At 40.1% G+C, this 26,380-nt stretch overlaps 1 protein-coding gene across 1 annotated transcript in view; it reads left to right on the top strand.

Moving 5' to 3' along the window:
* scara5 (scavenger receptor class A, member 5 (putative)) overlaps positions 1-19,208 on the top strand; it is a 40,651-nt gene extending 21,443 nt beyond the window's left edge. The window contains exons 5-10 of the mRNA XM_073816386.1: positions 2,966-3,454; positions 7,090-7,170; positions 7,370-7,477; positions 12,054-12,119; positions 17,367-17,555; positions 18,328-19,208. Coding sequence (XP_073672487.1) covers positions 2,966-3,454; positions 7,090-7,170; positions 7,370-7,477; positions 12,054-12,119; positions 17,367-17,555; positions 18,328-18,461 — 1,067 coding nt within the window. The 3' untranslated portion in view covers positions 18,462-19,208. The remainder of the gene's footprint in view (positions 1-2,965; positions 3,455-7,089; positions 7,171-7,369; positions 7,478-12,053; positions 12,120-17,366; positions 17,556-18,327) is intronic.
* The last annotated feature ends 7,172 nt before the right edge of the window (positions 19,209-26,380 follow it).

Raw genomic sequence — 26,380 nt, forward strand, 5'->3', positions numbered from 1 at the left:
AGATTCAGGATGGCTGGACGGAACCAGCGGAGATTCAGGACGGCTGGACGGAACCAGCGGAGACTCAGGATGGCTGGACGGAACCAGCAGAGATTCAGGACGGCTGGACGGAACCAGCGGAGGTCCAGGCATAGGCAGAAGGGGGCGGGTGGGTGGGAAGTTCAGGCAGGCCAGTGTTTCTGTGAAAAAGTCTATTAAGTCCCCAGAGTGTTGCTCATGCTCACCCCCAGTGGTGGTGCAGTGGGCAGGGCTCTCTACCGCCCTCTCTTGCTCCATGAAGCACTCCACCATTGTCGATGTAGAGGCAGGCTCTCGCACTTGGTCGGAGGTTATGATCCCATTGGCACTCCATACTATGGTCGCTCCGGGCTCAGGCTCTCCGTCTGCGGTGAATGTGGGCTCATACTCTGCATGTCGGGGTGATGTTTGGCTGGGCTCTGGGTCTGGAGTGGGGCTGACGTCCTTCTCGACGATGTCCACAGTCCATGATGATCCACAGGATGCCAGCACCCACTCAACGTAATCAGCGAAGGTCTCTCGAGGACCCTCCCCGGACAGCTGCGCTTTCGTGGCGATGTTGAGTCCTGCACGGAAGAACGTGCACAGGCAGCTGTCCGCGTAATGCGTCTGTTGCGCGAGGTACACAAAGTCACTTGTGTGGTCCTCGAGAGAGCGGTTCCCCTGCTCCAGGAGGATGATGAGGACGGCAGGGATATCCATTAAGGGAAAAAAATAAATAAATAAATAAACTCAGAACAAACCGGAAAATAAAGCAGGGAAACACGCCGTGAAACTGTTTGGGTCGGTCTTTCTGTCAGGGTTTGTCGTGCAGGACTAACGAAACGGGATACGAAATAACAGAAAACGATATTTAATATAAATCTTCAGGTTGACAAGCAGGAACAGGCAGGAACATCCACACACGAAGAAACATCAAAACAATATAAAGACCGACAGGGAACTCAAGACAGAGACAGACTTATAAAGGGAAACTCATAATTACTGACAGGTGAAACAGATAATAGATGAAACAGGTGATGGGGATGACCGGATGATGAGGGTGAAACCAATGAAGACAGAATGACAGGGGAAGACAATGGGAGAAACCATGTGAATAAACAGACAGGACTGTGACAATAGGTAAGTTACAAATAATGACAATGCATATTACATTTGCTTCTGTTCATCACATGATTTCTATTTCCAGTATAGTGTGTATAGAAATATATAGTGCATAAATCATGGACCACTTGAATGCTACTGTCCATGGGAAACCAGGTGAAAAAAATACAAGCTCTACCTCAGCCGTCCGAAGTTAAGGATTGCATGGTGATGGATACCTTCTTTGCTGATGTGAAAATAGCAACAGAAAATAATTATAAAGTTTTGTTTGCAACAAGCATAATTGTTTTAGAGCAAACAATACAAAGTACATGTAAACAGTATAAATATGCAGCTTTTAGGCAGTGTTTTGGTTTGTACTGTAGCTTCACCAAACATTAGTAAATCATAGGAGATCTATATGTATACATATATCTATATGTATACATATATCTATATGTATGTTTTTTTTTATTTAGAGCAGGTGTTCTCAATTCAAATGAGCCCAAACACATAACAACATTTCAGCGTATAGATCCTGAGATAATCCTCATCTGGTGCCATTACATGCTGCTTTGCTAAAGCTACACAATATCCGTGATTCGATCGTGTCACAATGACAATAATGCAGTGTTTTCTAACACTGTTTAAAAACATAGGGAAGTTCAACCAATAGAAACTGTTCAGGTATGGTGGTTTAGTGGGTAGAGACGGTAAGTAAAGACCAGTCAGGAGTGTGCTTGGACTGGATTGATCTCTCAGATTGACAGCTCTTGTGTTTTTAGAATAGAAGTGCACAACTGAAAGATTAGCACTCATCCACCTGGATGTTATTCATTCTTACTTATTCTTTACATGTTTACTATGCAAGAATTGTCACCTTTCAGACAAAAAAAAAAAAAAAAAAACTAAAGACACGCAATTTATTTAAATTAGCAATGAAAAGACATGGACACAGTTATTTTTGTAGCTGACCTTATTGCATATAGATTATGGGAGGACAGTATTTAAAGGAGTAGTTCACTTTCAGAACAAAAATTTATAGATAATGTACTCACCTCCTTGTCATCCAAGATGTTCATGTCTTTCTTTCTTCAGTCGTAAAGAAATTATGTTTTTTGAGTAACACATGTCAGGATTTCTCTCCATATAGTGGACTTCTATGATGCCCCGAGTTTGAACTTCCAAAATGCAGCTTCAAAAGGCTCTAAACGATCCCAGCCGAGGAAAGAAGGGTCTCTTATCTACCAAAACGATTGGTTATTTAAAAAAAAAAAAAAAAAAGACAATTGACATACTTTTTAACCTCAAATGCTTGTCTTCTCTAGCTTGGTTAAAAAAAAGATTAAAAAGTATATAAATTGTCAATTTCTTTAGAAAATAACCAATTGTTTTGCTAGATAAGACCCTTCTTCCTCGGCTGGGATCATTTAGAGCTCTTCGAAGCTGCATTTAAACTGCATTTTGGAAGTTCAAGCTCGGGGCACCATAGAAGTCCACTATATGGAGAGAAATCCTGAAATGTTTTCCTCAAAAAACACCATTTCTTTATGAGTGAAGAAAGACATGACCATCTTGGATGACAATGGCGTGAGTACTTTATCTGTAAATTTTTGTTCTGAAAGTGAACTACTCCTTTAAATCAATCATGAAAGGTGATTTATGAAGGTTTGCAGTAATCACTCTACTGGTTTTTGCACCATTATTTAACTCCTAAAAAAGCCCTGTGGTCTATTGTTTGAGCCACATGAACTCTTATTTGAGTCTAATATGCCTATATCTGGATTTGAGCTGCTGTAAACATGAGTTTGCCTGTGCCAGAATGATTAATACAGACTCACTCTTCTGTTACTAATGTGACCAGGGCGACTCACGCAAGGCTTGGAGCGTGACATCCAAGATCTGCAGGCCTTCTCCGAACACACCACGGACTCTGTGGCTCAACTTTGGGAGCATCTGGCCATGATCAGCCACTCCAGCCAGAGGAACAGCAGCAGTCTGGGAGAAGAGCTGGCCTTCGCCGCTGGCTCTATTCGGGCGCAGGATGCCATTCTAAAGACAATGGTGGTGAACGTAGACACTCTACAGGAGCGTCTGGAGGAGGTGGGATGGACAGTGCAGACGTTAAACCATTCGCTTAGTGGAGATGTGACTCTGCACCAGGTGAAAATCTGTGAACTACAGGAGAAGATTGGAAACGTGTCGCATGATGCCACAGGCATGAGGATCACACAGTTACACCTGGAGGAACAGCTCAGGAATGAGATCGAAGTCCTGAACGTCATCACCGCAGATCTCAGGCTGAAGGAATGGGAGCACTCCATGGCACTCAAAAACCTGACTGTATTACAAGGTAGGTTCTGTTTCTTTTTACTGTTGTCTCAATTACAGATGATTTCACCAAAAATAAAAGCAAGCGCTGCTGAAAGAGTTTAGTGTTTAATGGCTGTTGTGTAGTAAACAGTCTTTTTTATTGACAAATCAAATAAACGTGTTACAAGTGTAATAAAATAGCAAATTGCTTCATCTTAACACAAGATGTAGGCACTTTAGTAGTAGTTGTAATAATAAGAAATACATTTGGTGGAATTTAGATCATTTTCATACCTCACCTGGTGTGGTTTGACCTGTTTCTGATGTTCGGTTGCTATAGAAAGTTTTGCCCTTTGTGTTGGACAGAAATTTGCTCAGTTGCCAGTTCATGCATTAAAAATGTGTTAGTCAGAGAATTCAGAGCACCAAAACATTTAATACTTTTATATTTTTTATTAGAGTGAAGAGATACTGTGATTGAGGATTTCATCTAAAGTTTGTGCAGTTTAGTATCTGACACTCACAGATGGAATGATCTTGCCCTGCAAAAAATGCTTTCTTATTTAGATTTTTTGTCTTTTTTTCAGCCAAAATATCTAAAAATTCTTAAATCAAGAAGGATTTTCTAGACAAGTAAACATTATTTTCTTGTTTTAAGAAAAAACAAGTCAAAATGAAGTGAGTTTTTGCTTAGAACAAAACAAAACAAACAGAAAACAAGATTATTTTTCTTACCCCATTGGCAGATTATTTGCTTGTTCCAAGCAAAAATGCACTTAATTTAAACCGGAAACAAGACAAAAAATCTAAGTAAGAAAAGCATTTTTTGTGTCCACAATAAAAATAAAAATGGAGCCTAAAACATCAACAAAAACATGAGTGTGTGTTTACTGTGTAAAGCATCATTTTGAAGAGTATACAAAAGGGAACCCACAATGAAAACAAACAGCTCAAAATTATGCAAAACAAGACTAAATAGTGAAGTAGTGCCATTGTTTGCTACTTACAGCAGTTAGGAATAAATTACATTAAAAAAAATACACATACGAGAGACAAGTACACTGTGTGCACAATTATTAGGCAAGTGAGTATTTTGACCATATCATCATTTTATCCATAATTTCCAACTCCAAGCTGTATAAATTTGAATGCTTATTGGATTTAATTTATATCAGGTGATGTGTATTTGTGTAACGAGGGAGGAGATCAACACCCTATATCAAGGTGTGCATAATTATTAGGCAGATACTTCTCCTCAGGAAAAATGGGCCAAAAAAGAGCTTTAACTGACTCTGAAAAGTCAAAAATTGTAAAACGTCTTTCACAGGGATGCAGCACTCTTGAAATATCTAGGATATTGGGGCGTGATCACAGAACCATCAAACGTTTTGTAGCAAATAGTCAACAGGGTGCAAGAAACGTGTCGAGAAGAAAAGACGCAAATTAACCGCCAAAGATTTGAGAAGAATCAAACATGAAGCTACCAGGAACCCATTATCCTCCAGTGCTGCCATATTCCACAACTGCAACCTACATGGAGTGTCAAGAAGTACGAGGTGTTCAGTTCTCAGAGACATGGCCAAGGTAAGAAAGGCTGAAACCCGATCACCTCTGAACAAGACACAAGTTGAAACGTCAAGAATGGGCCAAGAAATATCTGAAGACCGATTTTTCAAAGGTTTTGTGGACTGATGAGATGAGAGTGACGCTTGACGGACCAGATGGATGGGCCCGTGGTTGGATCAGTAACGGACACAGAGCTCCGCTTCGACTCAGACGCCAGCAAGCTGGAGGTGGGGTACTGGTATGGGCAGGTATTATTAAAGATGAGCTAGTTGGACCTTTTCGGGTTGAAAATGTACTCAAAATCAACTCTCAGACCTACTGCCAATTTTTAGAAAACACTTTTTTCAAGCAGTGGTACAGGAAAAAGGCATCTTTCAAGAAGACTTTGATTTTTATGCAAGACAACGCTCCATCACATGCATCAAAGTACTCCACTGCGTGGCTGGCCAGTGAAGGCCGTAAAGATGAAAAACTAATGACATGGCCTGACTTAAACCCTATTGAGAACTTTTGGGCCTTCTTAAGCAGTGAAGGTAAACAGTGCCCCTCTCTGAACAGTGTCTGGGAGGCTGTGGTTGCGCCTGCACAAAAAGTTGATTCTGAGCAGATCAAGAAACGGACTGACTCTGTGAATGGAAGGCTTGTGACTGTTATCGAAAAGAAGGGTGGTTATATTGGTCACTGAGGTTTTCTTTTTGAGCTTTCAGAAATGTTTATTTGTAAATTGAGTTTGTTTATTATTCTCACTTTAACAGGTGAAAATAAACAAGTGAGATGGGAAAATCTTTGTTTGTCATTTAGTTGCATAATAATTCTGCTCACTAATAGTTGCCTATTACTGGTGTACATGTAGATATTCTCTTAAGAGAGCCAAACCTTCACTTTTACTACTTAAATGTTCAGGTTTGAGGGTTTGTTAACATTTTGGATTGACCAAGAGCACTGTAGTTGTACAATAACAAAATTTAATAATAAAATAAAAATAATTGTGCACACAGTGTATATGCCAGTTACATTGTGCACATGCTGTTAAAGTGATTCAGAAATCAAAATAAATGGCTTTTTGTTGGTAAATGTAAATAAGCTTTATCCGATTAGTTAACAGAAACGATTACCACCGGTGTGAATTCATTAACCACTCTCTGCATGTATGTTCCCTCACACCTTAGAAACGGCTGAAAAAATAACCAATTTAGTAATAATAATAACAAATATATTTTAATTTATGATTAATAATTTAATTAATAATTAATAGCATTTATTATTATTATTACATATTTTAACCGTCCAACCAAAGGAAATGCTATTCAGTTACTTTCAATAAACCTTAACACTTAACCTCTCAAAATTCTCTTTGTATAAGAAAAATAAACTTTTTTTTTAGTTCTTTCAAGTGTTCTCACATAAGATCTTGAGATTTATTTCATTGGCAGTTGATTTCCAGCTGTGTTTCTGCAAGTCACTTGTAATTGTTGTGGCTTCTGCTGTTTTTTTTTCTCTTCTTGTTTCGTCAGTGACTCGTTAACAGCAAGTGTCACTAATACTAGAAAACCATCACTTGTAGAGTGAACCTGCTTTAATTAACTGCAGTACTGCTTTGGTGTTACTTTAACGGTGTGAACATATAAACACTGAGAAGTGTTGAAGTAACTCTGAGAAATTTGCTGTGACACTTCTCCCATTAGCCATCGCTTGGACAAACGAACAGATCTGGCCCAAACTCTCACAGTTGATAGAGTCAGTGTTTCTGTGTCAGGACTGATGGTGATGCTCAAACAAACAGAGCATTTCAAAGCATCACAGAGTCACAGTTTTGGGGGGAAATCAATCTACTAATGGAGCGCTTATAATGATAGGAGTATTTTAGCATTAAAAAAAACTGAGTAAAAGTCAGCGTCGAAGAGCTCCTTTCATTGATACTCCACACACTCACTCCAGAGCGCTGGGTAAACATGTGTTCTGCATTGCACAAATAAGATTAAACAAAGGAACAGAGTCTGCTAGTCTAGGTCATAAGAAAGAGATTTGTTGTTAGGTGACTCTGGAGCCTGTAATTAAAAGTTTTTCAATTTTGTGTTTAATTTTAAATGTTGTTTGTCTGCGCTTTAGGACCTCCAGGACCAAAGGGTGAGAAAGGTGATGTGGGGCCCCTGGGACCAGCTGGACTTCCTGGTTTGACAGGAATAAGAGGTGAAGTACAGATCTAGTCTCGATCTACTCCTTCAGTGATGTCTCTTCAGCATATGCAACATGATCATTCACATAACCTCTAGATTATCTACATGATGAACACTGCTCATCTTGATTCAAATATAGATTTAAGTTATATATCTTGTTTAAGAGCATTCAGAAGATATATCCTAATTTTTTTTTATTTTTTTGTGGTCAGGTTTGCCAGGAGAAAAGGGCATTCAGGGTTCTCGAGGACTGGCAGGACGAAGTGGTCAGGATGGACACAATGGAGAAAAAGGAGATATTGGGCCTGAGGGAGCCAAAGGTTAGACCTTTATGTTGACACACACACACACACACACACACACACACACACACACACACACACACACACACACACACACACACACACACACACACACACACACACACACACACACACACTCACACACACTCACACACACACACACACACACACACACACACACACACACACACACACACACACACACACACACACACACATGTTGGTTTTACATGTTTTATGGGGACATTCCATAGGCGTAATGGTTTTTATACTGTACAAACCGTACTTTCTATCACCCTACACCTACCCTACACCTAAACCTAGCCCTCACAGGAGATTGTGCACACTTTTACTTCATCAAAAAAACTCATTGTGCATGATTTATAAGCCTGTTTCCTCATGGGGACCTGAGAAATGTCCCCACAAGGTCAAAATCTACTGGTATTCCTATCCTTGTGGGGACATTTGGTCCCCACAACGTGATGAATACCAGGTACACACACACACACACACACACACACACACACACACACACACTCACACACACACACACACACACACACACACACACACACACACACACACACACACACACACACACACACACACACACACACACTCACACACACACACACACACACACACACACACACACACACACACACACACACACACACACACACACACACACAGTATTTTTTTTTTTATTAAATGTAAACTCATGTCCTACTCATATTTTCTTGCTTAAATAAACATTACTTACTCTGTCATAATAAGAATAACATAACAATACATTGACAACGTAATTAATATTATATCCTTTTTTTTAAGGAAGTATAAATCTCATCATTTTAGTGTTTTTAAGAATTTTACAATTATTCCAAAATAATAACAGGCAGTAACAATTTAAACAATGTGTTTTATTTAATCAATTATATGTTTTATTAATGAACTGATGTTCAGCTGTTCTTTTTGTCAATAACACTGATCAGAGCTCTGTTTTAATTTCAACAAGCGGATTGCTAACTAAAAAACCCACAGATCGTGTCTTCAGGCATTAGAAGTTTGATTTTGTCTTGACAACGTGGTGATAAATAAGTGTTTACTTTCTTATTAGTCTTTAACCCCATTGTATTGCTCAATCAGACTGATTCACAAACACAAGCGGCGGGATTTATCGCATGAACCAGTCTTAGCCAAACATAATCAGTCATATCAAATCATCTCAAGTGACTGTCCCCCGTTCATTCATTCACTCAGCTTTAGGGGCTCCTGCTGTAACTTCACCTGCTGGTGACGCTATTAAACAGTTATTTACTTAGGAAAAATGAGTGATATATACGTTTTTTTATGTCGCATTTTATAATATTTGCCTTGTTTTCTTTTTGTACTATGAATTGTTTTTCTCATCCAGTTCGTTGAGGAGAGGAACGCCTCTGTAGGGGACACGCAAATGCATGTCTTTAATCATCTCGCCCTTTCTCTTCGTTTGAGTCAGTCTAGAGCTGCCCTCCTCAACATCAAATGTCTTTCCAGCCCATTTTACTTTTCTAATCTGACATATCATCCTCAGTTATATATATATGTGTGTGTAATAAGAAGTTTCTGTGACGTCTTGCGGTTGTTTTCAGGGGGCTCTTTGACGCCACAACTCAGGACAGTAAGAAGTGATGCGGGGCTGTGTGTTTTTGTAGTTTTAGACGGTGTTGTCATGAAGTCATATTCCTGCAGCTCTGGGTGATTGTGTCACGTCGCACAGATGTTTTATGTTCACTGGAAGATGGAAGTTTGGACAGGCTATGAGGTTCTGGACTTATCTCAGCTTTGACTTTAGACTTTACTTACTTCTTTGTTTCTATTTTCAGTCTGAGCTCAAACTCCAACCCACTGATCTCATTCTCCAAACATGCGCTGCTCCTTTAACACCTTCCAAAACATGTAATGATTTCCTCTAATGTTCTCCAGAACACCACACCATCCCCCTTTTCTCTCTTCATCCCCAACTCTCACCAAAACAATCCACCCGTTCCTCCTATTTTCACGGCCTCATTCTCATGTTATTGGACCTCAGAACCTTGTTTCTGTAATAGAATCATCCTCACTAACATTCGCCGCCTCATAACATGTGTGACCGTGCCGGCTGTGGTCGGCTGCAATAGATGCGTCATGTTTTCGCAGCGTGTGACAAACAGCTGGGAAAGATCAGTGCGATTTGACCAAACATGCTGCCGCCTAGTACGGCCTGGCAGAGAGAGCTGGTCATGAACGACTGATATGGTATTTAGCGTTTTACAATAGCTTAAATAGAGCCATTTTAAAAAGTTTACCCTTTCAGACTCTGTTTAATTGTCATTTGCTGACCAAAATGCAAATAATTATTACATGAGATTAAGTCCAGTGCTGGATTATGTTTTGGGACTTTTTATGCCTTAATTGACCACATGCACAGAGCGTTCTTTAGAACATCCACATAATGATAAGCCAGCTCCTAAACTTCCACTGAAGCTCATTTTATATGTGCTATATATAGGTGGACACTCCTCTACTGCCTCCTCCTTATCAGAAACTGAGAAAATAAAAATTGCAACATCGTAAATAATGATAGTGTCATGAACATTCAGTTTCCTATTATTTAACAACATATCATTTAAATGCCGAGCCGTAATCCCAGGAGAGATCCTGCATAGTTGAACATTTAAATGCTCACAGCTAAACATAATGTGTTTAGGCTAATGTTAGCTAGCTAGCCATACTTCTCTACAAGGACATCTTAATCGTATTCTTGATCATCAGTAACTTGCCTTCATAGTCATGAACGCATTTTTAAAATCTTGTAATATTTTAAAGCCTTTATTATTTTTCAACTCTACAGCTGTGAAATAACGGAAAACAACGTCTTTTCTAAGATGAAAATGAGATGAAATGACCAATATAACCAGAAGATGGCAGCAGAGGATCAATCATTGGCTGCTATTTCAACTCTAGTTTTTTCAAGACGTCTTGCTTTTCGATCTATTATAAAATTACTAGTATAATCATTTGTAGTACTTTTACCACACTAAAGTATATAGTATAGCAAGTGGAGAAAGTCATTAAAATAAATAAATAAATAAATAAGCTCAGAAACAAACAGCCTATAAGGGTGAATTCTTCAAATACTTATATATAGTTCACTACAAATTAAATAAGTTAAATATTAATGGTATACGAATTAAATAATTCACTCAATATGAATTTGATACATTTTATATAATTTAATAACTACATCTTTTAGGCTTTATCTTGAAGTGTAAAAGCTATTAAATAGCCTATATTTAACCAACACAAACTGCTGTAGTTTAGTCTGAATCATTTAATGCACAGCTCTGTTTTTGTCATCAGCTTGTCATATTTAGCCGATTTACTTAATTTTTTTTTTTTTTAACTGGCGTTTGTCATTCTTGAAACGGTGTACATGGACGTTTGGTCCTCTTAGACAAACAAAACCTTTCTTTGATTGTCAATGTATTATGTAGAGAAAACCAGCAAAATACAGTCCTATTATGGCACACTACAGTTGACCTGAAATGACTGAGCTGGCTTGACTAAAACAAGGAAGTAATCCGTGCATATGGTCAACTGAGTACAGATCAGACAGAAAAGCATGGGGCGGAGAGAGGGGAACAGGATTGACAACCTCAAGGCAGGACAGTGGCACATTGCCCATCCAACCCAAACAAGTTTGTACATACTTTGACATAATTTTGGAATGCCTTTTAATTGTTTGTGTGTTACAGAATAAGTTTTATTTATACACAGGGAATATGTTTGTTGTTTAACCCCTTTAGCGTTCCAACATTCCACCCGTGGAACGTTTGCATTGAGTTAAGTTTGACAGGAATGCTAAGGGGTTAAATCAGTGTTGTCAAAAGTAGCAGTAGTTGGTGACCGAGTCAGTGCTGAAATTGTAAAAATGTTTCCATTTGCAACATGTTTTTGGAGTGTTGACTGTTGTAGCCAATCATAGAGTTGTTTGTTCAGGCTGATCAGAGGTGCTTAAGTTAGTCAGAATCTGCTCAGAACATCTCAGGAAAACCTTTTGTTCAGAGCTCTCTGAGATCTGCATTCTCGCGTAAACATGATGTAAATAAGAGATTCAGATTTGTTTTTTTGAGCTCCCTGAAGTGATAATCATGAGGTGCGTTTTGATCGAGAGGCAGTGGACTCAACAGGGCGTTCCACCATCTTAATTCCAATCTGCATGGATTGAACATGTTTAGTTCGAAGGGAACTGCAGATGGCATAGAGAATAAGGGAACATCAATATATATGTCAGTTATGTCCTCAAACCTTACGTTCCTCTAATATGCGCGACTCGAGTGTGGTCTGCGTGTGATGGCGTTGCAGGGTGTTTGAAAGAACGTGTTTTGTTGAGTGAAGTGAACTTCAACTGATATCTCATGCTCGGGGACCCATTTCAAGTTTTAAAAGATTATTATTTATTCACTCTTATGTTTTTCAAAACCTGTATGATTTTCATAATTTCCCTGATCACAAAAGAATTGTGAAGAATTGTACTGGTTAGTAAACACATGACTCTTTGGTTGATCTGCAGGTGTGAAAGGAGAAAGAGGACAGAAAGGAGAGAAAGGAGAGCGTGGAGACAAAGGAGGAAAAACAGGTTGACATGTTTTTCTCTTTATTAATCTTGTAAATGGCTACATTTTATAACATTGTATTTATGTGTTTTTACTACTTGTGATGCCTCATGAATTATTTTATTAATCATGCCTTGTGTACTGCAAAAATGCTTTTCTTACTTTTCTTTGTCTTGTTTTCAGCCAAAATATCTTAAAATTCTTAAATCAAAAAGGATTTTCTAGATGAGTAAAAATTATTGTCTTGTTTTCAGAAAAAAACAAGTCAAAATGAAGTGTGTTTTTGCTTGAAACAAGCAAAATAATCTGCCAATGGGGTAAGAAAAATAAACTTGTTTTCTGTTTGAAAAAAGATTTGTTTTTTTTTTCACTTAATTTTGACTTGTTTTTTTCCTGAAAACAAGAACATTATTTTTACCTTCTTGATTTAAGAATTTTTGTATATTTAGGCTGGAAAAAAGACAAAACGTTGAAGTAAGAAAAGCATTTTTGCAGTGGGTTTATTGATTATATTCCTTGAGATTTACTTACTTTGTGAAGATTTTTGTTCAAAAATTATAATGACCATTTTCCACACGGTCACCAACCCTCGAACTGAAACACTTTGTTTTGACACCGCTTACCTCCTTGATTACAACTCCAGGGCTGGTATTCACAAAATATTTGATCTTACCATAGGGCCCGGTTTCACAGACAGGGTTTAGGCTAAGCCAGGATTAGGCCATAGTTCAATTAGGACAATTAAGTCATTTTTATAAACATGCTTACAAAAAACATTACTGGTGTGCATCTTAAGACAAAACAAAGGCACTGATATATTTTAAGATCAAACAGTGCAATTTTATTTCAGTGGAAACAACTCAGACTTACATTTTAGTCTAGAACTAGGCTTAAGCCTTGTCTGTGAAACCGGGGGTAAGAGTTCTAAATAGCAGTAAACGTTTTTTGCTAAGAGTTTTCTCTTAAAACCTATTCACTAAGCTGCTGAGACAAACTTTTACTAAAGAATAGAGAGAAGTCATAAGCTGAGAGTAAGGGTGGGGTTGACCTCATTGCTATGGATGATGTCAGCATGCTTGCACACAGTGATTGGCTGATAGAGGAGGGGTCTGTCAGAGATTTATTCATAGAAATATTGTAGAGTGTGATGTTGTGTTACCACATTCAAATAAAGATTTGAAAATGCAGACTAATTAAACAAGTATGTGTTCAGCTAATTGTCAGCCTCTTACATGTGTGCTTCTTGTCCAACCTCTTAATGAAAACGAGGATATAATCAAAGGTAAATTTGGAGCTGGGATAACCTCCAAACCAAAAAAGATGCGTGGGAAAACATAGGTGTGCAAATAAATGCAGTGTGTTTCTAAAATGTTTACGTTCCGAGGCAGATTGCCAGCAACAACCATTTTAGCCCAGCTGAAAAAACAAACAAACAAACAAGTCACAGAATGTGTAATGGTTTTACTGGTTATAATGGGAATTGTACTGGTTTTAATGGAAACTGTAATGGTGCCTGTTGGTCTTTACTGGTAATTACTCGCCTTCTATTGTTGGCTTGCAAAAAACACTAAATCCTAATGGAATATGTCTCAAAACTCATTACAGGAAACCGTTTTTTTAATGGTTAAAAGTTGATGGTTTGTAATGTTTGTCATGGTATTTGTAGTGGAAACCATTTGAATTTTTGTGTAAAGGTTTGTATTGCTTTTTTCAGGAAGGAGGGTAGTTTATTGTTTGGTCTTAGTAACTTAAGAGTGTTCTTCACTACTCCTAACCTGTTACCGATTTAGGAGCTAGTTTTAGTGCTAAAACGCTTTGAGAAATACTCTTAGAGCAAAAATTTAGGATTTATACGCCCATTATTTTTAAGATGTTCTCCTAAATCAGCAAGTTATGAGCTACTTTAAGCCTTAAGATATTTTGTGAATACGGCCCAGATGGTAGCATAGCATAATTGTCCCTACAAAGTATTAAGCCGTAATTTGAGGAGGCATAAAAAGAGTCACCAAAAATGCATCACATGAACTGAAAGAATTTGTGTTCATCTTTGAAACTCAAATAAAGATATTTTTAATTAATTTTTTTTGTCCCCATTAAAAAGTTTATTCCATTAAAATTTTGACGCTTCAAAAAGTTTGTAATGACATCTTTTAAAAAATCTGTTGAGATCGAGCAATTTAATCAGAGTTCATTGAACAGATTTAATTTAGGCTCTTATTCTCATATGAATGTTGACCAACGCACATACATAGAGTACCAAAAGTGACTAGGTATAAAAGATGAAACAAATTGCCAATGAATGGTCCTTTCACACCAGAAGTGAATTGAAAAATCAGCAGACTAAAGGAAACACTACAGCAGAGGGTGCAACATAAATGAACCTTTAAGAAGTGTTGCTAAGTCATGAAGTCACTTTGTAGGATGGTTAATATGCCATGGGTTAGCTCTGGACTTGGGTTTATGATTCATAAGTAAATTAAGGTCTGTAGTTCTTAAACTTACTTGAAAAGTCTTTCCAATTTAGTTCTAGCACATAAATTGCACACAGTTAAACCTCAGATGTGGATTTGAAGGCATTTAAAGTGTGGTTTAAATATGTTGCAAACATGTTCCCATATAAAGACCGCGCAGACCGTCTGATTCGGTAAGCACATAAGCTTGTATACTGGCTCATTGACTGAATGTTCAGTGGCTTATTGTAGATAGTTTTGATGCAACAAATGGTGTCATTTCTTTGTGATTTATGACATTTAGGGGCAGCTGATGTGGTGTAAACAGATGTTTAGTATTTTTTTGTATTGGAAGGATAACATTTAGATCAGAATGGTTTTCCAAACAAAGTCTGTTGATAATGTGAGGCACTTCTGTAATGAAGCGTATGGTTAGAGTTAAACAGAGAGAGACGCCCAGGTTGTGTATAGCCTTCTAAGATCTTTATTATTTGGAGCTCAGGAGTGTTTTGAGACATGAGAGGAAGACGACGGCTCTAGTGCTAATAACAGCAGTAAATGTAGTGGGGTTAGGAGAATGATTTTAAAAGTTACTTATATAAACAGTCTGACATCATGGTTGGCAGCTAACTGTATCCACATGGGGAGCAGTTCATGTTCCATGAAGTCATTTTATATTTTCCATGCTTCAGAAAGCATAGGCATATCCTGGCAGTCATATGATTAGAGAGACGTGAAAGCTTTGTGTGAGGAACAGAAAAAAATTTCGTTATTACCTGATAATTCTCCTATGCAGAGTCTAGTTAGCATGATTTATTTGTGCTCATTCACATTCTGTATGCATGTATTTATTCTGTGGAACACACAAGAAAGTCAAAAGAAATAATAATTGTGACTCTTTTGGATGCCCCTACAGTCCACTATTCCTTTTGCTTAATGAAAGCTATTAGAGGCACACGTGTCTGAAGTAGTCAATTTAGGTAAAGGGTGCAGAGCCAGTGGTTGTTTTGTAGGCAAACGTCAGTGTACATGTCTCCTTCATGACGGCCACATTGATAGTATGTTCTAAACCCAAAAAGGCATCCTTTATTTTTTATTCATTGGGAAATATTCTGATGTTACGGTCAATAACTGTATGATGTCACGCTTACATGAGCATCTGTTCTTGTCATTCAGTTTTTCACAAATGTGTTTTGGGATCGTTCCATCATCGTAGATTCAGACTCGTTACGAATCACTCTTTTTTTGAAGCTGCGTCAGGTGTGGTCATCAGCGATCACAGAGACGGTTTTAATAAATGCTTCACCCTCTGTCACCAGCTGTCTATTTTCTGTACCATCAACGGCTGATTGTAATGCAGTCTTCCGTTCTCTATACTTATTTTCTTAGGCTCATTCTCTGAGCACACCCTGCTCATGGCTCATGCATGTGGCTTTAATCTGCAGTGGGTGTGTGTTCACTGCCAGCAATCACACAGCTGTTACACATTTACAAGATATTTTCTGACTCTGCCATCTCATTGATCTACAGTACTCTGTGTGTTCTGCATTAATATCATGAAGGTTTAAACTCTGACTCTGCGTGAATTTGTTCTTATCCTCTGACCCTGACACCAGTGACTAAAACAACTGTGTGAAAGCTGTACCAGCGGAGTCTAAGTCATCTTCTCTGTTTGCTGTTGCAGGTTAAAGTAGAGTTTAGGATTTTAAACTCTCGATTAGCTCTCAAACTCTGCAGATGTGACCAGTCTTCTGTCTTGGAAAGCAGTAGAAAATTGTGCGATCAGGTTATGGGTTATTAAAAGTACACACATATTATCTCAAAGTTTGTAGTTATAGTCACTTTTTATGTGCATATCCTTTAGTTTGACCTACTTTTAGATTATACGAAGAACGAAATCATTTGTGATGACTGCATTACTTTGTGCATGTTTTGTTTTGATGCTAAATGTCTGAACAGAGTTTAGAATAATTGTGTTTTACACATTTAACAAGAATAAAGGCAAGCCTTAATGGTGTTGGAGGACTTGTTGCAAAACCTGTTGGTTAATGATGCTTGTGTAGAAATTCCCTGTGATCAGGCATATTTGTCTTAGACTTGCCCAAATTTTATTCAGCAGCTGAAAATGTCCAATAATGGCTGAGTAATCAGGACAAAGTGCAGCATCTGGCTGTGTTTAGCTTTAATTAGAGTTGATGATTTATTGATAATCGGGTAACACTTTAGTTTAGAGACCCATTCTCACTATTAACTATTAACTATGTTGGCTGTTTATTAGTTCTTATAAAGCACATATTCTACACGACCCCATTCTAGATCCCCTAATCCACCCCATACCTAAACTTAACAACTACCTTACTAACTATTAATAAGCAGCAAATTGGGAGTTTATTGAGGTGGCATATGTCATAGTTAACAGGTAGTTCATAGTGATAATTGGTCCTCAGACTAAAGTGTGACTGAAAATTGTTTGAAGTCAGAGTTATGTTTTTTAAGGTGGGCTCATGGCCCTTGCAGTATTACATTACATCTTATCCAGTCTCTATAGTGTTTACTAAGAACAAAACATTTTAGGAGTAAAAAAAATCCCTTAGTAAAAGTCTAAATATTTAACTATCGATTGAGGTGCTGATCTACAGTAAGGCCTTGTTATCCGAAATACACTGACATGTCAATGTCAATACAGCATATGTAGATATACTATGATTTGAACACAAAGTCAGTTAAAGCACATTTAATGGGGTATATTTTTCCACAGCTGTCTAAGTATTTCTCTGTATGCTTTTATTCTGATAGATTGAATGAATGTGTGTGTTTCAGTTGAAGATACTCTGGTGAGGCTGGTGAACGGCTCTGGGCCTCATGAGGGTCGAGTGGAAGTGTTCCATGAGCTTCGCTGGGGGACGGTGTGTGATGATGTTTGGGACATAAAAGATGGAGACGTCGTGTGCAGGATGCTGGGCTTCCGAAGCGCCAAAGAAATCCACAAAACAGGCCGCTTTGGACAAGGTCAGAGTGACTTCAAGGCAGCTACAGATGTGCTTGCAAATAGTTACAAAAGCCACCGAGACTAACTGCATTTAGTGCACTTTAGTGCAAAAGGGTTTTTAGCATCATTTGCACAAATGTCTATACTTGACTCCTTGACTTCCTGTAGCTGAAACAGAAGAGCATGGCACTATGGTTAAATTGTAGGCAATGTATAAACTGATTAAATATGACCCTGGACCACAAAACCAGTCATAAGTGTAAATTCTTCGAAATTGAGATTTATACATCCTCTGAAAGTTGAATAAAAAAGCTTTCTATTGATGTATGGTTTGTTTAGAATAGGACAATATTTGGTCAAGATACAACTATTTGAAAATCTATTATCTGAGGGTGCAAAAAAATCTAAATATTGAGAAAATTACCTTTAAAGTTGTCCAAATGAAGTTCTTAGCAATGCATATTACTAATCAAAAACTTAGTTTTGATATATTTAAAGTAGGAAATTTACGAAATATCTTATGGAACATGATATTTACTTAACATCCTAATGATTTTTGGCATAAAAGAAAAATCGATCATTTTGACCCATACAATGTATTGTTGGCTATTGCTACAAATATACCCATGCTACTTAAGACTGGTTTTGTGGTCCAGGGTCACAAATATGCTTTAGATCTCAAATGTAACTTGGATTAGAGAATCTGTCAAATGTTTAAAATGCATGTCCATTGTCTTATACAGACTGATAAGATGCATGAGATCCATTTTGACCGTTTTCTCTCATTTTTAGGCACTGGCTTAATCTGGATGGATGATGTTGCTTGTGTTGGTACTGAAGACTCTATTCACCAGTGTAAGTTCTCAGGATGGGGAAAAACCAACTGCGGTCATGTAGAAGATGCAGGGGTGACCTGTAACATATAGTCTGTTTCGAGTCTTCAGCATCCTGTAAAATGGACGGTTAAGCTGTAAGTGTGGATGATTTACAGGCTCTGAGGAAGCAGCAACTGTGTCCTTCTACAGCATAAGACTTATGAACCAGACCGTGGCAAAGTAAAAGGCCCTGGAGATCGGACACAGGGTCAACATCCTACCTGCAAACAACGACTACCCAAATACTTCAGCCATATCCATCAAATGGGGGAAGAATGTCCCACATCTAGTAGAAGTGTGTGTGTGTGTGTGTGTGTGTGTGTGTGTGTGTGTGTGTGTGTGTGTGTGTGTGTGTGTGCGCGCTCTATGCTGCTGCTTTGGACTGTTTGTGTGAGTGGTTTTGTAAAAACATTTTTTTTTTCTTTATATGAAAACCAAGTTTACGTTGTGTATAGATAGATGCATTTAACTTTCCAAAGAGATTTATGATACACACCAGCATATTTTTATAACATTTAACTCATTAAGGATTCAAAAGGATTATGTAGTTGCAAATGTGCCTTTAAACTAAAACATCGACCATGACAGACATGCCGTGGTCAGCAATTGTATACCTCAGTTAATAGTGAGTACCAATGACAGTCAATATTCATTGTTCAGTAGCTTCATTATAACACTAAACTATCAGTATTGGTTCATCTTTAACCAATAAATTATTGTTTACTTAATTTAGTGTTGAATAGCATTTCATCCAATGTGAATAATGAAAATGATACAATAAAATATATATTATAAATATCAGTTATCATAGAGTGATTCATTGCAACATGCAATATCTACTGTTGGAGATGACTATGGGCTTGATTTGCCCTTTTCTAGTGATCCAAGTCAGAGTAGTGAATGGAAGGGGAAGTGGACAAACTTTGCTTTCGCTAATCTTCATTAGTGCATCAGTTCATTCAACAGGCAGAGAGTGACAGATTGTCAAGTTTTCTGTCTATTAATGGCACACACAAGGGTCAACTGGACATTGTAAAGTTCAGGGGAAGATCCCACGACTTGGTTTGGTGGCCAAGCATTAACTGTGACGTTGAGGGGCCGGTCGGGACTGTGAACTGTGTCTTAGTGAGAGGACTGGAGCTCCAGGGCCAGAGTTGAGAATATCTGCCCTAGTTATACCTGCTGAGTGAGTGAGTCCCAAACTGTGCTAGGAAGACTATTTAACTTAGGAGCCCAGCTCTTTTGTGGATTTTGATATTGTAGGAACTACCAGCAGACCAGAATTTTGTGAGAGGGTCATTTGGTAGCGTGATGGATTCTAGCGAGATAAAAGTTTGCAGAAGTACTGCAGAGCTAGGCCATTCAAGGCTTTGTAAGTAATTTTATTTTGTGAGTAATTTTAAATGTAAAATTATGGTATGATTTCTTAGTTTTAAAGCATTTTTTTAAGTTGCCAGTGTCACGTATCTGGTCTATCTCATCATGAACTCTTGCACACACACATTCTGGACTTCATTCCCCACAAGCCACTGCACCAATCACTGCACACAGCTGCTCCTCGTTTCCCACTGAACTGATTGCTGCATACACCTGTTTATCATTTACCCACATGCATTTAAGCCACTCACACACACAGCCACCTTGCGAAGTCTTATTGTTCCTATGGTCGTAATTCTAAGCGTATTTCTCTGTGTTGGATTATCTGTGTATGACTCTGGACTGTGTACCCCGTTGACGATTCCTGCTTCCTGCCATTGCGACCATTGCCTGTCTATTGAACTGTTTCCCGGATTACCTTCGTTGTTCCTGTTTTCTGGTGATTACTCCTGCCTGTCGACACTTCTCAATAAATGCTGCAATTGGATCCGCACGTCTCAGTCTGACTCTCTGTGACAGAAGACTTCGCCAAGTAAGGATCCAGCGGCTTTATGGTGTCATTCGGTTCCAGCATGAATCCCACGGTGCAGATCATGCTTCTCAAGCAGGGTGAGCAGACAATTGAGGATTATGTCATGGCTTTCATTGATTTGGCAAATCTGTCTTCGATGGATGAGACGTGCCTCATGATTTTTTTTCGTGGAGGACTCTCAGAGCCATTGGCTTCCAACATGCCAAATTTTGAACTTGGCTGGACTCTGCATCACTACATGGATCTGGCTCTTTTGTTGTGTGGCTCTCCGTTTACGGTGGGTGAGGTAGAGCCACAGCACAAGATGGCCGCCAAACCTGAGTCTGCACCTAAGATGGCTACCGTCAAATCAGAGTCTCCGCCGCCAGAGCGCCCTCCAGTGACTGCGCCGCCAGAGCGCCCTCCAGTGACTGCGCCGCCAGAGCGCCCTCCAGTGACTGCGCCGCCAGAGCGCCCTCCAGTGACTGCGCCGCCAGAGCGCCCTCCAGTGACTGCGCCGCCAGAGCGCCCTCCAGTGACTGCGCCGCCAGAGCGCCCTCCAGTGACCGCTCGCTCAGAGCCTGCTCTTCCAGAGTCTCCGCTGGAGACGCCCAGCCCTCCTGAATCTCCGCTGGGGTCGTCCAGTTCTCCAGAGCCCGCTCCTCAAGAGCGTCGTCCAGAGCCCGCTTCACAAGAGTGTCGTCCAGAGCCCGCTTCACAAGAGCGTCGTCCAGAGACTCCGCTGGTTCCGCCCAGCCTTCCAGAGACTCCGCTGGTTCCGCCCAGCCTTCCAGAGACTCCGCTGGTTCAGCCCAGCCTTCCAGAGACTCCGCTGGTTCCGCCCAGCCTTCCAGAGACTCCGCTGGTTCCGCCCAGCCTTCCAGAGACTCCGCTGGTTCCGCCCAGCCTTCCAGAGACTCCGCTGGTTCCGCCCAGCCTTCCAGAGACTCCGCTGGTTCCGCCCAGCCTTCCAGAGACTCCGCTGGTTCCGCCCAGCCTTCCAGAGACTCCGCTGGTTCCGCCCAGCCTTCCAGAGACTCCGCTGGTTCCGCCCAGCCTTCCAGAGACTCCGCTGGTTCCGCCCAGCCTTCCAGAGACTCCGCTGGTTCCGCCCAGCCTTCCAGAGACTCCGCTGGTTCCATCCAGTCGTCCTGAGATTCCTGTCTGCCCGGTTCTGGTCACGGAGCTCATGCATGGACTGTTCCCACCCACCCTCCCTGCTGCTCCAGTCCCGCCACCTCTGTCTCCTGACAGTCCCTCTGCTCACCCACATCCCACCTTCGGTGCAGAGGACTTGCCGTGGGACTGCCAGTCTCCATCGGTGTCCAGACTGAAGGATCCCTCACCATCACCTCCAGTTTCAGAGTCCTGGACTCCACCTCGGTCCTCCGACCCTGCGGCTCCACCCCGGCTCTGTGCTCCCTCGTCTAGGTTGTCGGCCATCGGCCCACCAGCTCCTCCGGGCTCCATCGTCTCTCCGGCTCCGCCCCGGTCAGTCGTCGCCCCACCTTCGCCTCTGGACTCTACTCCTCCGGCTGCGCCTCGTCACTCCGTCCTGCCGGCTCTGTGGACCTCCTCCCTCCCGTGGGCACAGCCTCGATCCTCTGTCACTCCGGCTCCGCTGCGTACCTCCGGACCTCCATCTCCGCCGGGGTCGCCAGAGCCTTGGGCTCCGCCTTGGCCCTCCGGATCCTCGGTGTCACCTAGGACCATCGACTCTCCGGTTCCGCCTCGGGCTCCACTGGCTCCACCTCCGTCGGTCAGCCCCATGCAGGAGCCAACCCTTCCTCCATCATGGCTTCTCCCTCCGTCGGTTCCGCCTCAGTTCGTGGTTCCAGTACCCCTACATGGACCTGGCCCTCCATCCCTCCCCCTGTTCCGCCTCCGCTCCACCACCCTCCAGGTTGTATTATGTGGTTAGAGCGTCTGGAAGCCGCTCCTTGGGGAGGGGCTCTGTCACGTATCTGGTCTATCTCATCATGAACTCTTGCACACACATTCTGGACTTCAATCCCCATAAGCCACTGCACCAATCACTGCACACAGCTGCTCCTCGTTTCCCACTGAACTGATTGCTGCATACACCTGTTTATCATTTACCCACATGCATTTAAGCCACTCACACACACAGCCACCTTGCGAAGTCTTATTGTTCCTATGGTCGTAATTCTAAGCGTATTTCTCTGTGTTGGATTATCTGTGTATGACTCTGGACTGTGTACCCCGTTGACGATTCCTGCTTCCTGCCATTGCGACCATTGCCTGTCTATTGAACTGTTTCCCGGATTACCTTCGTTGTTCCTGTTTTCTGGTGATTACTCCTGCCTGTCGACACTTCTCAATAAATGCTGCAATTGGATCCGCACGTCTCAGTCTGACTCTCTGTGACAGCCAGTCATCACCAACATTTTTAATCCTTTTGCACAAAACTTTGATGGCCCCTAGAATATTTTGTTGTATGAATATCTGAACATGCAATTTAATTTTATTCTAGTTTATATTCTGAGTTTCATAAATAAAAAAAGTGTTTTTGTCAAAGACTACATCTGGATTAGATTCAGAATGATCATGAAAACATGATGAAGTAGATCACTTCCATCAACAGGCACAAAGTTCACAGTCTTACACCACTACTCAAGTCAACATTTCATTCAGTAACATTAGGCAGTTTTGGTTTGTGTGCTGTTTAATGTTTGATGAACGCTTTATTTTACATATGCTTCTGCTTACACATGTGATCACTTGTTTCTGGTGATTCTTTGCCTGGGCTTTGATCCAGAGATTCTGTACTCTTTCAAACATGAGTGTAATAGTGCCTCCTACTGTAGAACAATGAAAACACAGAAAGCCAGAATATTCTCATTGTCTCATAAATGACAGAAATTCCTTTAATGGTAGAAAAAAAGTCAACAAGCACTCTAGCTGCTTTGTTTCGAAACAGCTGAATCTTATGTGTTAAGCATGTAGTATATCCACCCAGTAAAGCTTTACAGTAATCTAATCCTGATGTCATAACCGCATGAATAAGATTTTCTGCATTAGAGACAGACAACAAATGCATTGCAACATTACTAGGGTGAAGAAAGACTATACAAACATTGAAAATATGACTATCAAAGGACATATTGCTTTCAAACGTAACATTCAGATTCTTGACTGTAGAAGATGACGAAACAGTAAATCCATCAAGAGACAGATTATATTTAGTTTTCTTTAATTTCTAGCCATCCAGTCTCTAATATCACATCTGCTTTCTTAAGGGACCTAATACTGAGCCCTGTGGGATTCCATACTTAAATTGTGATTGGTCTGACACCTCATCATTAACACAAACAAACTGGTAATGTAATTCCAACACGATTCTCAACCCTATCCAAAAGAACAGCATGTTCTATAGTGTCAAAAGCGACACTAAGCTCTAATAGCAATAGAAGAGAAATCCAGTTTCTGACACACGATAAAAGCAAATCATTTGTAACTCTGATTAGTGCAGTCTCTGTGCTACAGTGAGCTCTAATTTCTGATAGAAATATACACACACCAAAATTATAAACTTAACACTTTTGTTTTTGCCCCCATTTTTCATGAGCTGAACTCAAAGATCTAAGACTTTTTCTATGTACACAAAAGGCCTTTTTGAGTCAAATATTGTTCACAAATCTGTCTAAATCTGTGTTAGTGAGCACTTCTCCTTTGCCGAGATAATCCATCCACCTCACAGGTGTGGCATATCAAGATGCTGATTAGACAGGATGATTATTGCACAGGTGTGTCTTAGGCTGGACACAATAAGAGGCCACTCTAAAATGTGCAGTTTTATCTCACAGCACAGTGCCACAGATGTTGTAAGTTTTGAGGGAGCGTGTGATTGGCATGCTGACCGCAGGAATGTCCACCAGAGCTGTTGCCCGTCAATTGAATGTTCATTTCTCTAGCATAAGCCGTCTCCAAAGGCGTTTCAGAGAATTTGGCAGTACATCCAACCACAGGCCACGTGTAACCACACCAGCCCAGGACCTCCACATCCAGCATCTTCACCTCCAAGATCATCTGAGACCAGCTGCTGCAACAATTGGTTTGCATAACCAAAGATTTTCTGCACAAACTGTCAGAAAGCATCTCAGGGAAGCTCATCTGCATGCTCTTCATCCTCATCGGGGTCTCGATCTGACTGTGGTTCGTCAGCGTAACTGACTTGAGTGGGCAAATGCTCACATCCGATGGCATCTGGCACTTTGGAGAGGTGTTCTCTTCATGGATGAATCCCAATTTTCACTGTACAGGGCAGATGGCAGATAGCGTGGATGGCGTGGTATGGGTGAGCGGTTTACTGAAAACATCCCAGTTCTTGCGTGGCCAGCATAATCACCGGACACATCACCCATTGAGCATGTTTGGGATGCTCTGGATCGGCGTATACCTCAGCGTGTTCCAGTTCCTGACAATATCCAGCACAGCCATTGAAGAGCAGTGGACCAACATTCCACAATCAACAACCTGATCAACTCTATGTGAAGGAGATGTGTTACACTGCATGAGGCAATGGTGGTCACACCAGATACTGACTGGTTTTCGGACTCCTCCAATACAGTAAAACTGCACATTTTAGAGTGTCCTCTTATTGTGGCCAGCCTAAGGCACACCTGTGCAATAATCATCCTGTCTAATCAGCATCTTGATATGCCACACCTGTGAGGTGGATGGATTATCTTGGCAAATGGAGAAGTGCTCACTAACACAGATTTAGACAGATTTGTGAACATTATTTGATAGAAATAGGCCTTTTGTGTACATAGAAAAAGTCTTAGATCTTTGAGTTCAGCTCATGAAAAATGGGGGCAAAAAAAAAAGTGTTGCGTTAATAATTTTGATCAGTGTATTACCCAGGTAATTTGACCAGTGCACTTGCAAGACCACTCTGCAGTATAAAATCTTCAAAAAGAAATAAAAAGAACTGAAAGGAAAAGCACAAAAGAAACTACCACTGAGGTTTCCCGCAGAGGAATGGAAAGGAAAACCGCTCGGTTTGCCACTAAAAATAGAAGCTATTTGCAGATTGAGGAGCATAACACAGTCTGTAGTTCTTCTCACTTTCCAAAAGGTGTGAGCTGGAAAGGTCAGACTGGGCCTGGGAGCAGGTTTCTGTAGTGTAGAGCTCATCACGATCACCTCACATGAGAAAGGTCTCCAGTTTGAAACTGGGCGGAAACAGCTAATGGCTTTATCCAAAATTGCTTAAAACATGGTCTGTCGCATTCTTAGTCAACACTACAAAGGCCTTGCCTGCTAAGGCCAGTCGCACATAGGTGTAGAGCGCTGACTAGCCAATAGGAACAAAGGAAGGTCCAGGGAGGCAGCCCAAATAAATAACACACTGTTAGAGGTTCAAATCCCGCCTCGGCCACAAATACAGTAAAATTAATTTGTACTCGTTTTTCATCTAGATGCACTCTAAGAACGATTTACATTTAATAAATGACCTTTGTGCACAAAGATAAAATAAAACTTGTAAAAATTGTTTTTGTGTAGGATGTACAAAATGTGGAACGACCTTAATAAACATTTACATTATAATAGGGTATAGTTATCTTTCATACAGAAAATATTTGAATGTGAATAATTAAAAAAAGAACATTTCAATCATGTTTTTGTTTTTTTAAGAGACATTCACTTTATATTTGTATAACTATGTACAGAAAACCCATATATATTAAACAACTAATAACACCAACAAATAATAAGTTTTTCATTTTGTTTATAGCACAATATTATACATATTATATAAAAATGAAAAAGGTAATTAGTACAGTATAGTACTAACCAAAGTATATAATAATTAAATAAATATACTTAAAATTATTATAGAACAAACCACAAAATCAAATATCAGAAAATGTAAAGATGTGGAAAACACTGAGAAAAAAAAAACAAGAAAATTTTTAAATTAAATAATTATGCACAATTATATATGTTTAATAGTAACCGTTTTAGTGTTACATTTAGTGTTTACAAATCTGAGCAAGATGAAATAACAATGTAAGTCAATAAATGATAATCTATAAACAAAACAGTAAATTAGTAT

The sequence above is a fragment of the Garra rufa genome, chromosome 13 (genome assembly GCF_049309525.1).
Source record: "Garra rufa chromosome 13, GarRuf1.0, whole genome shotgun sequence".
Lineage (NCBI taxonomy): Eukaryota > Metazoa > Chordata > Actinopteri > Cypriniformes > Cyprinidae > Garra > Garra rufa.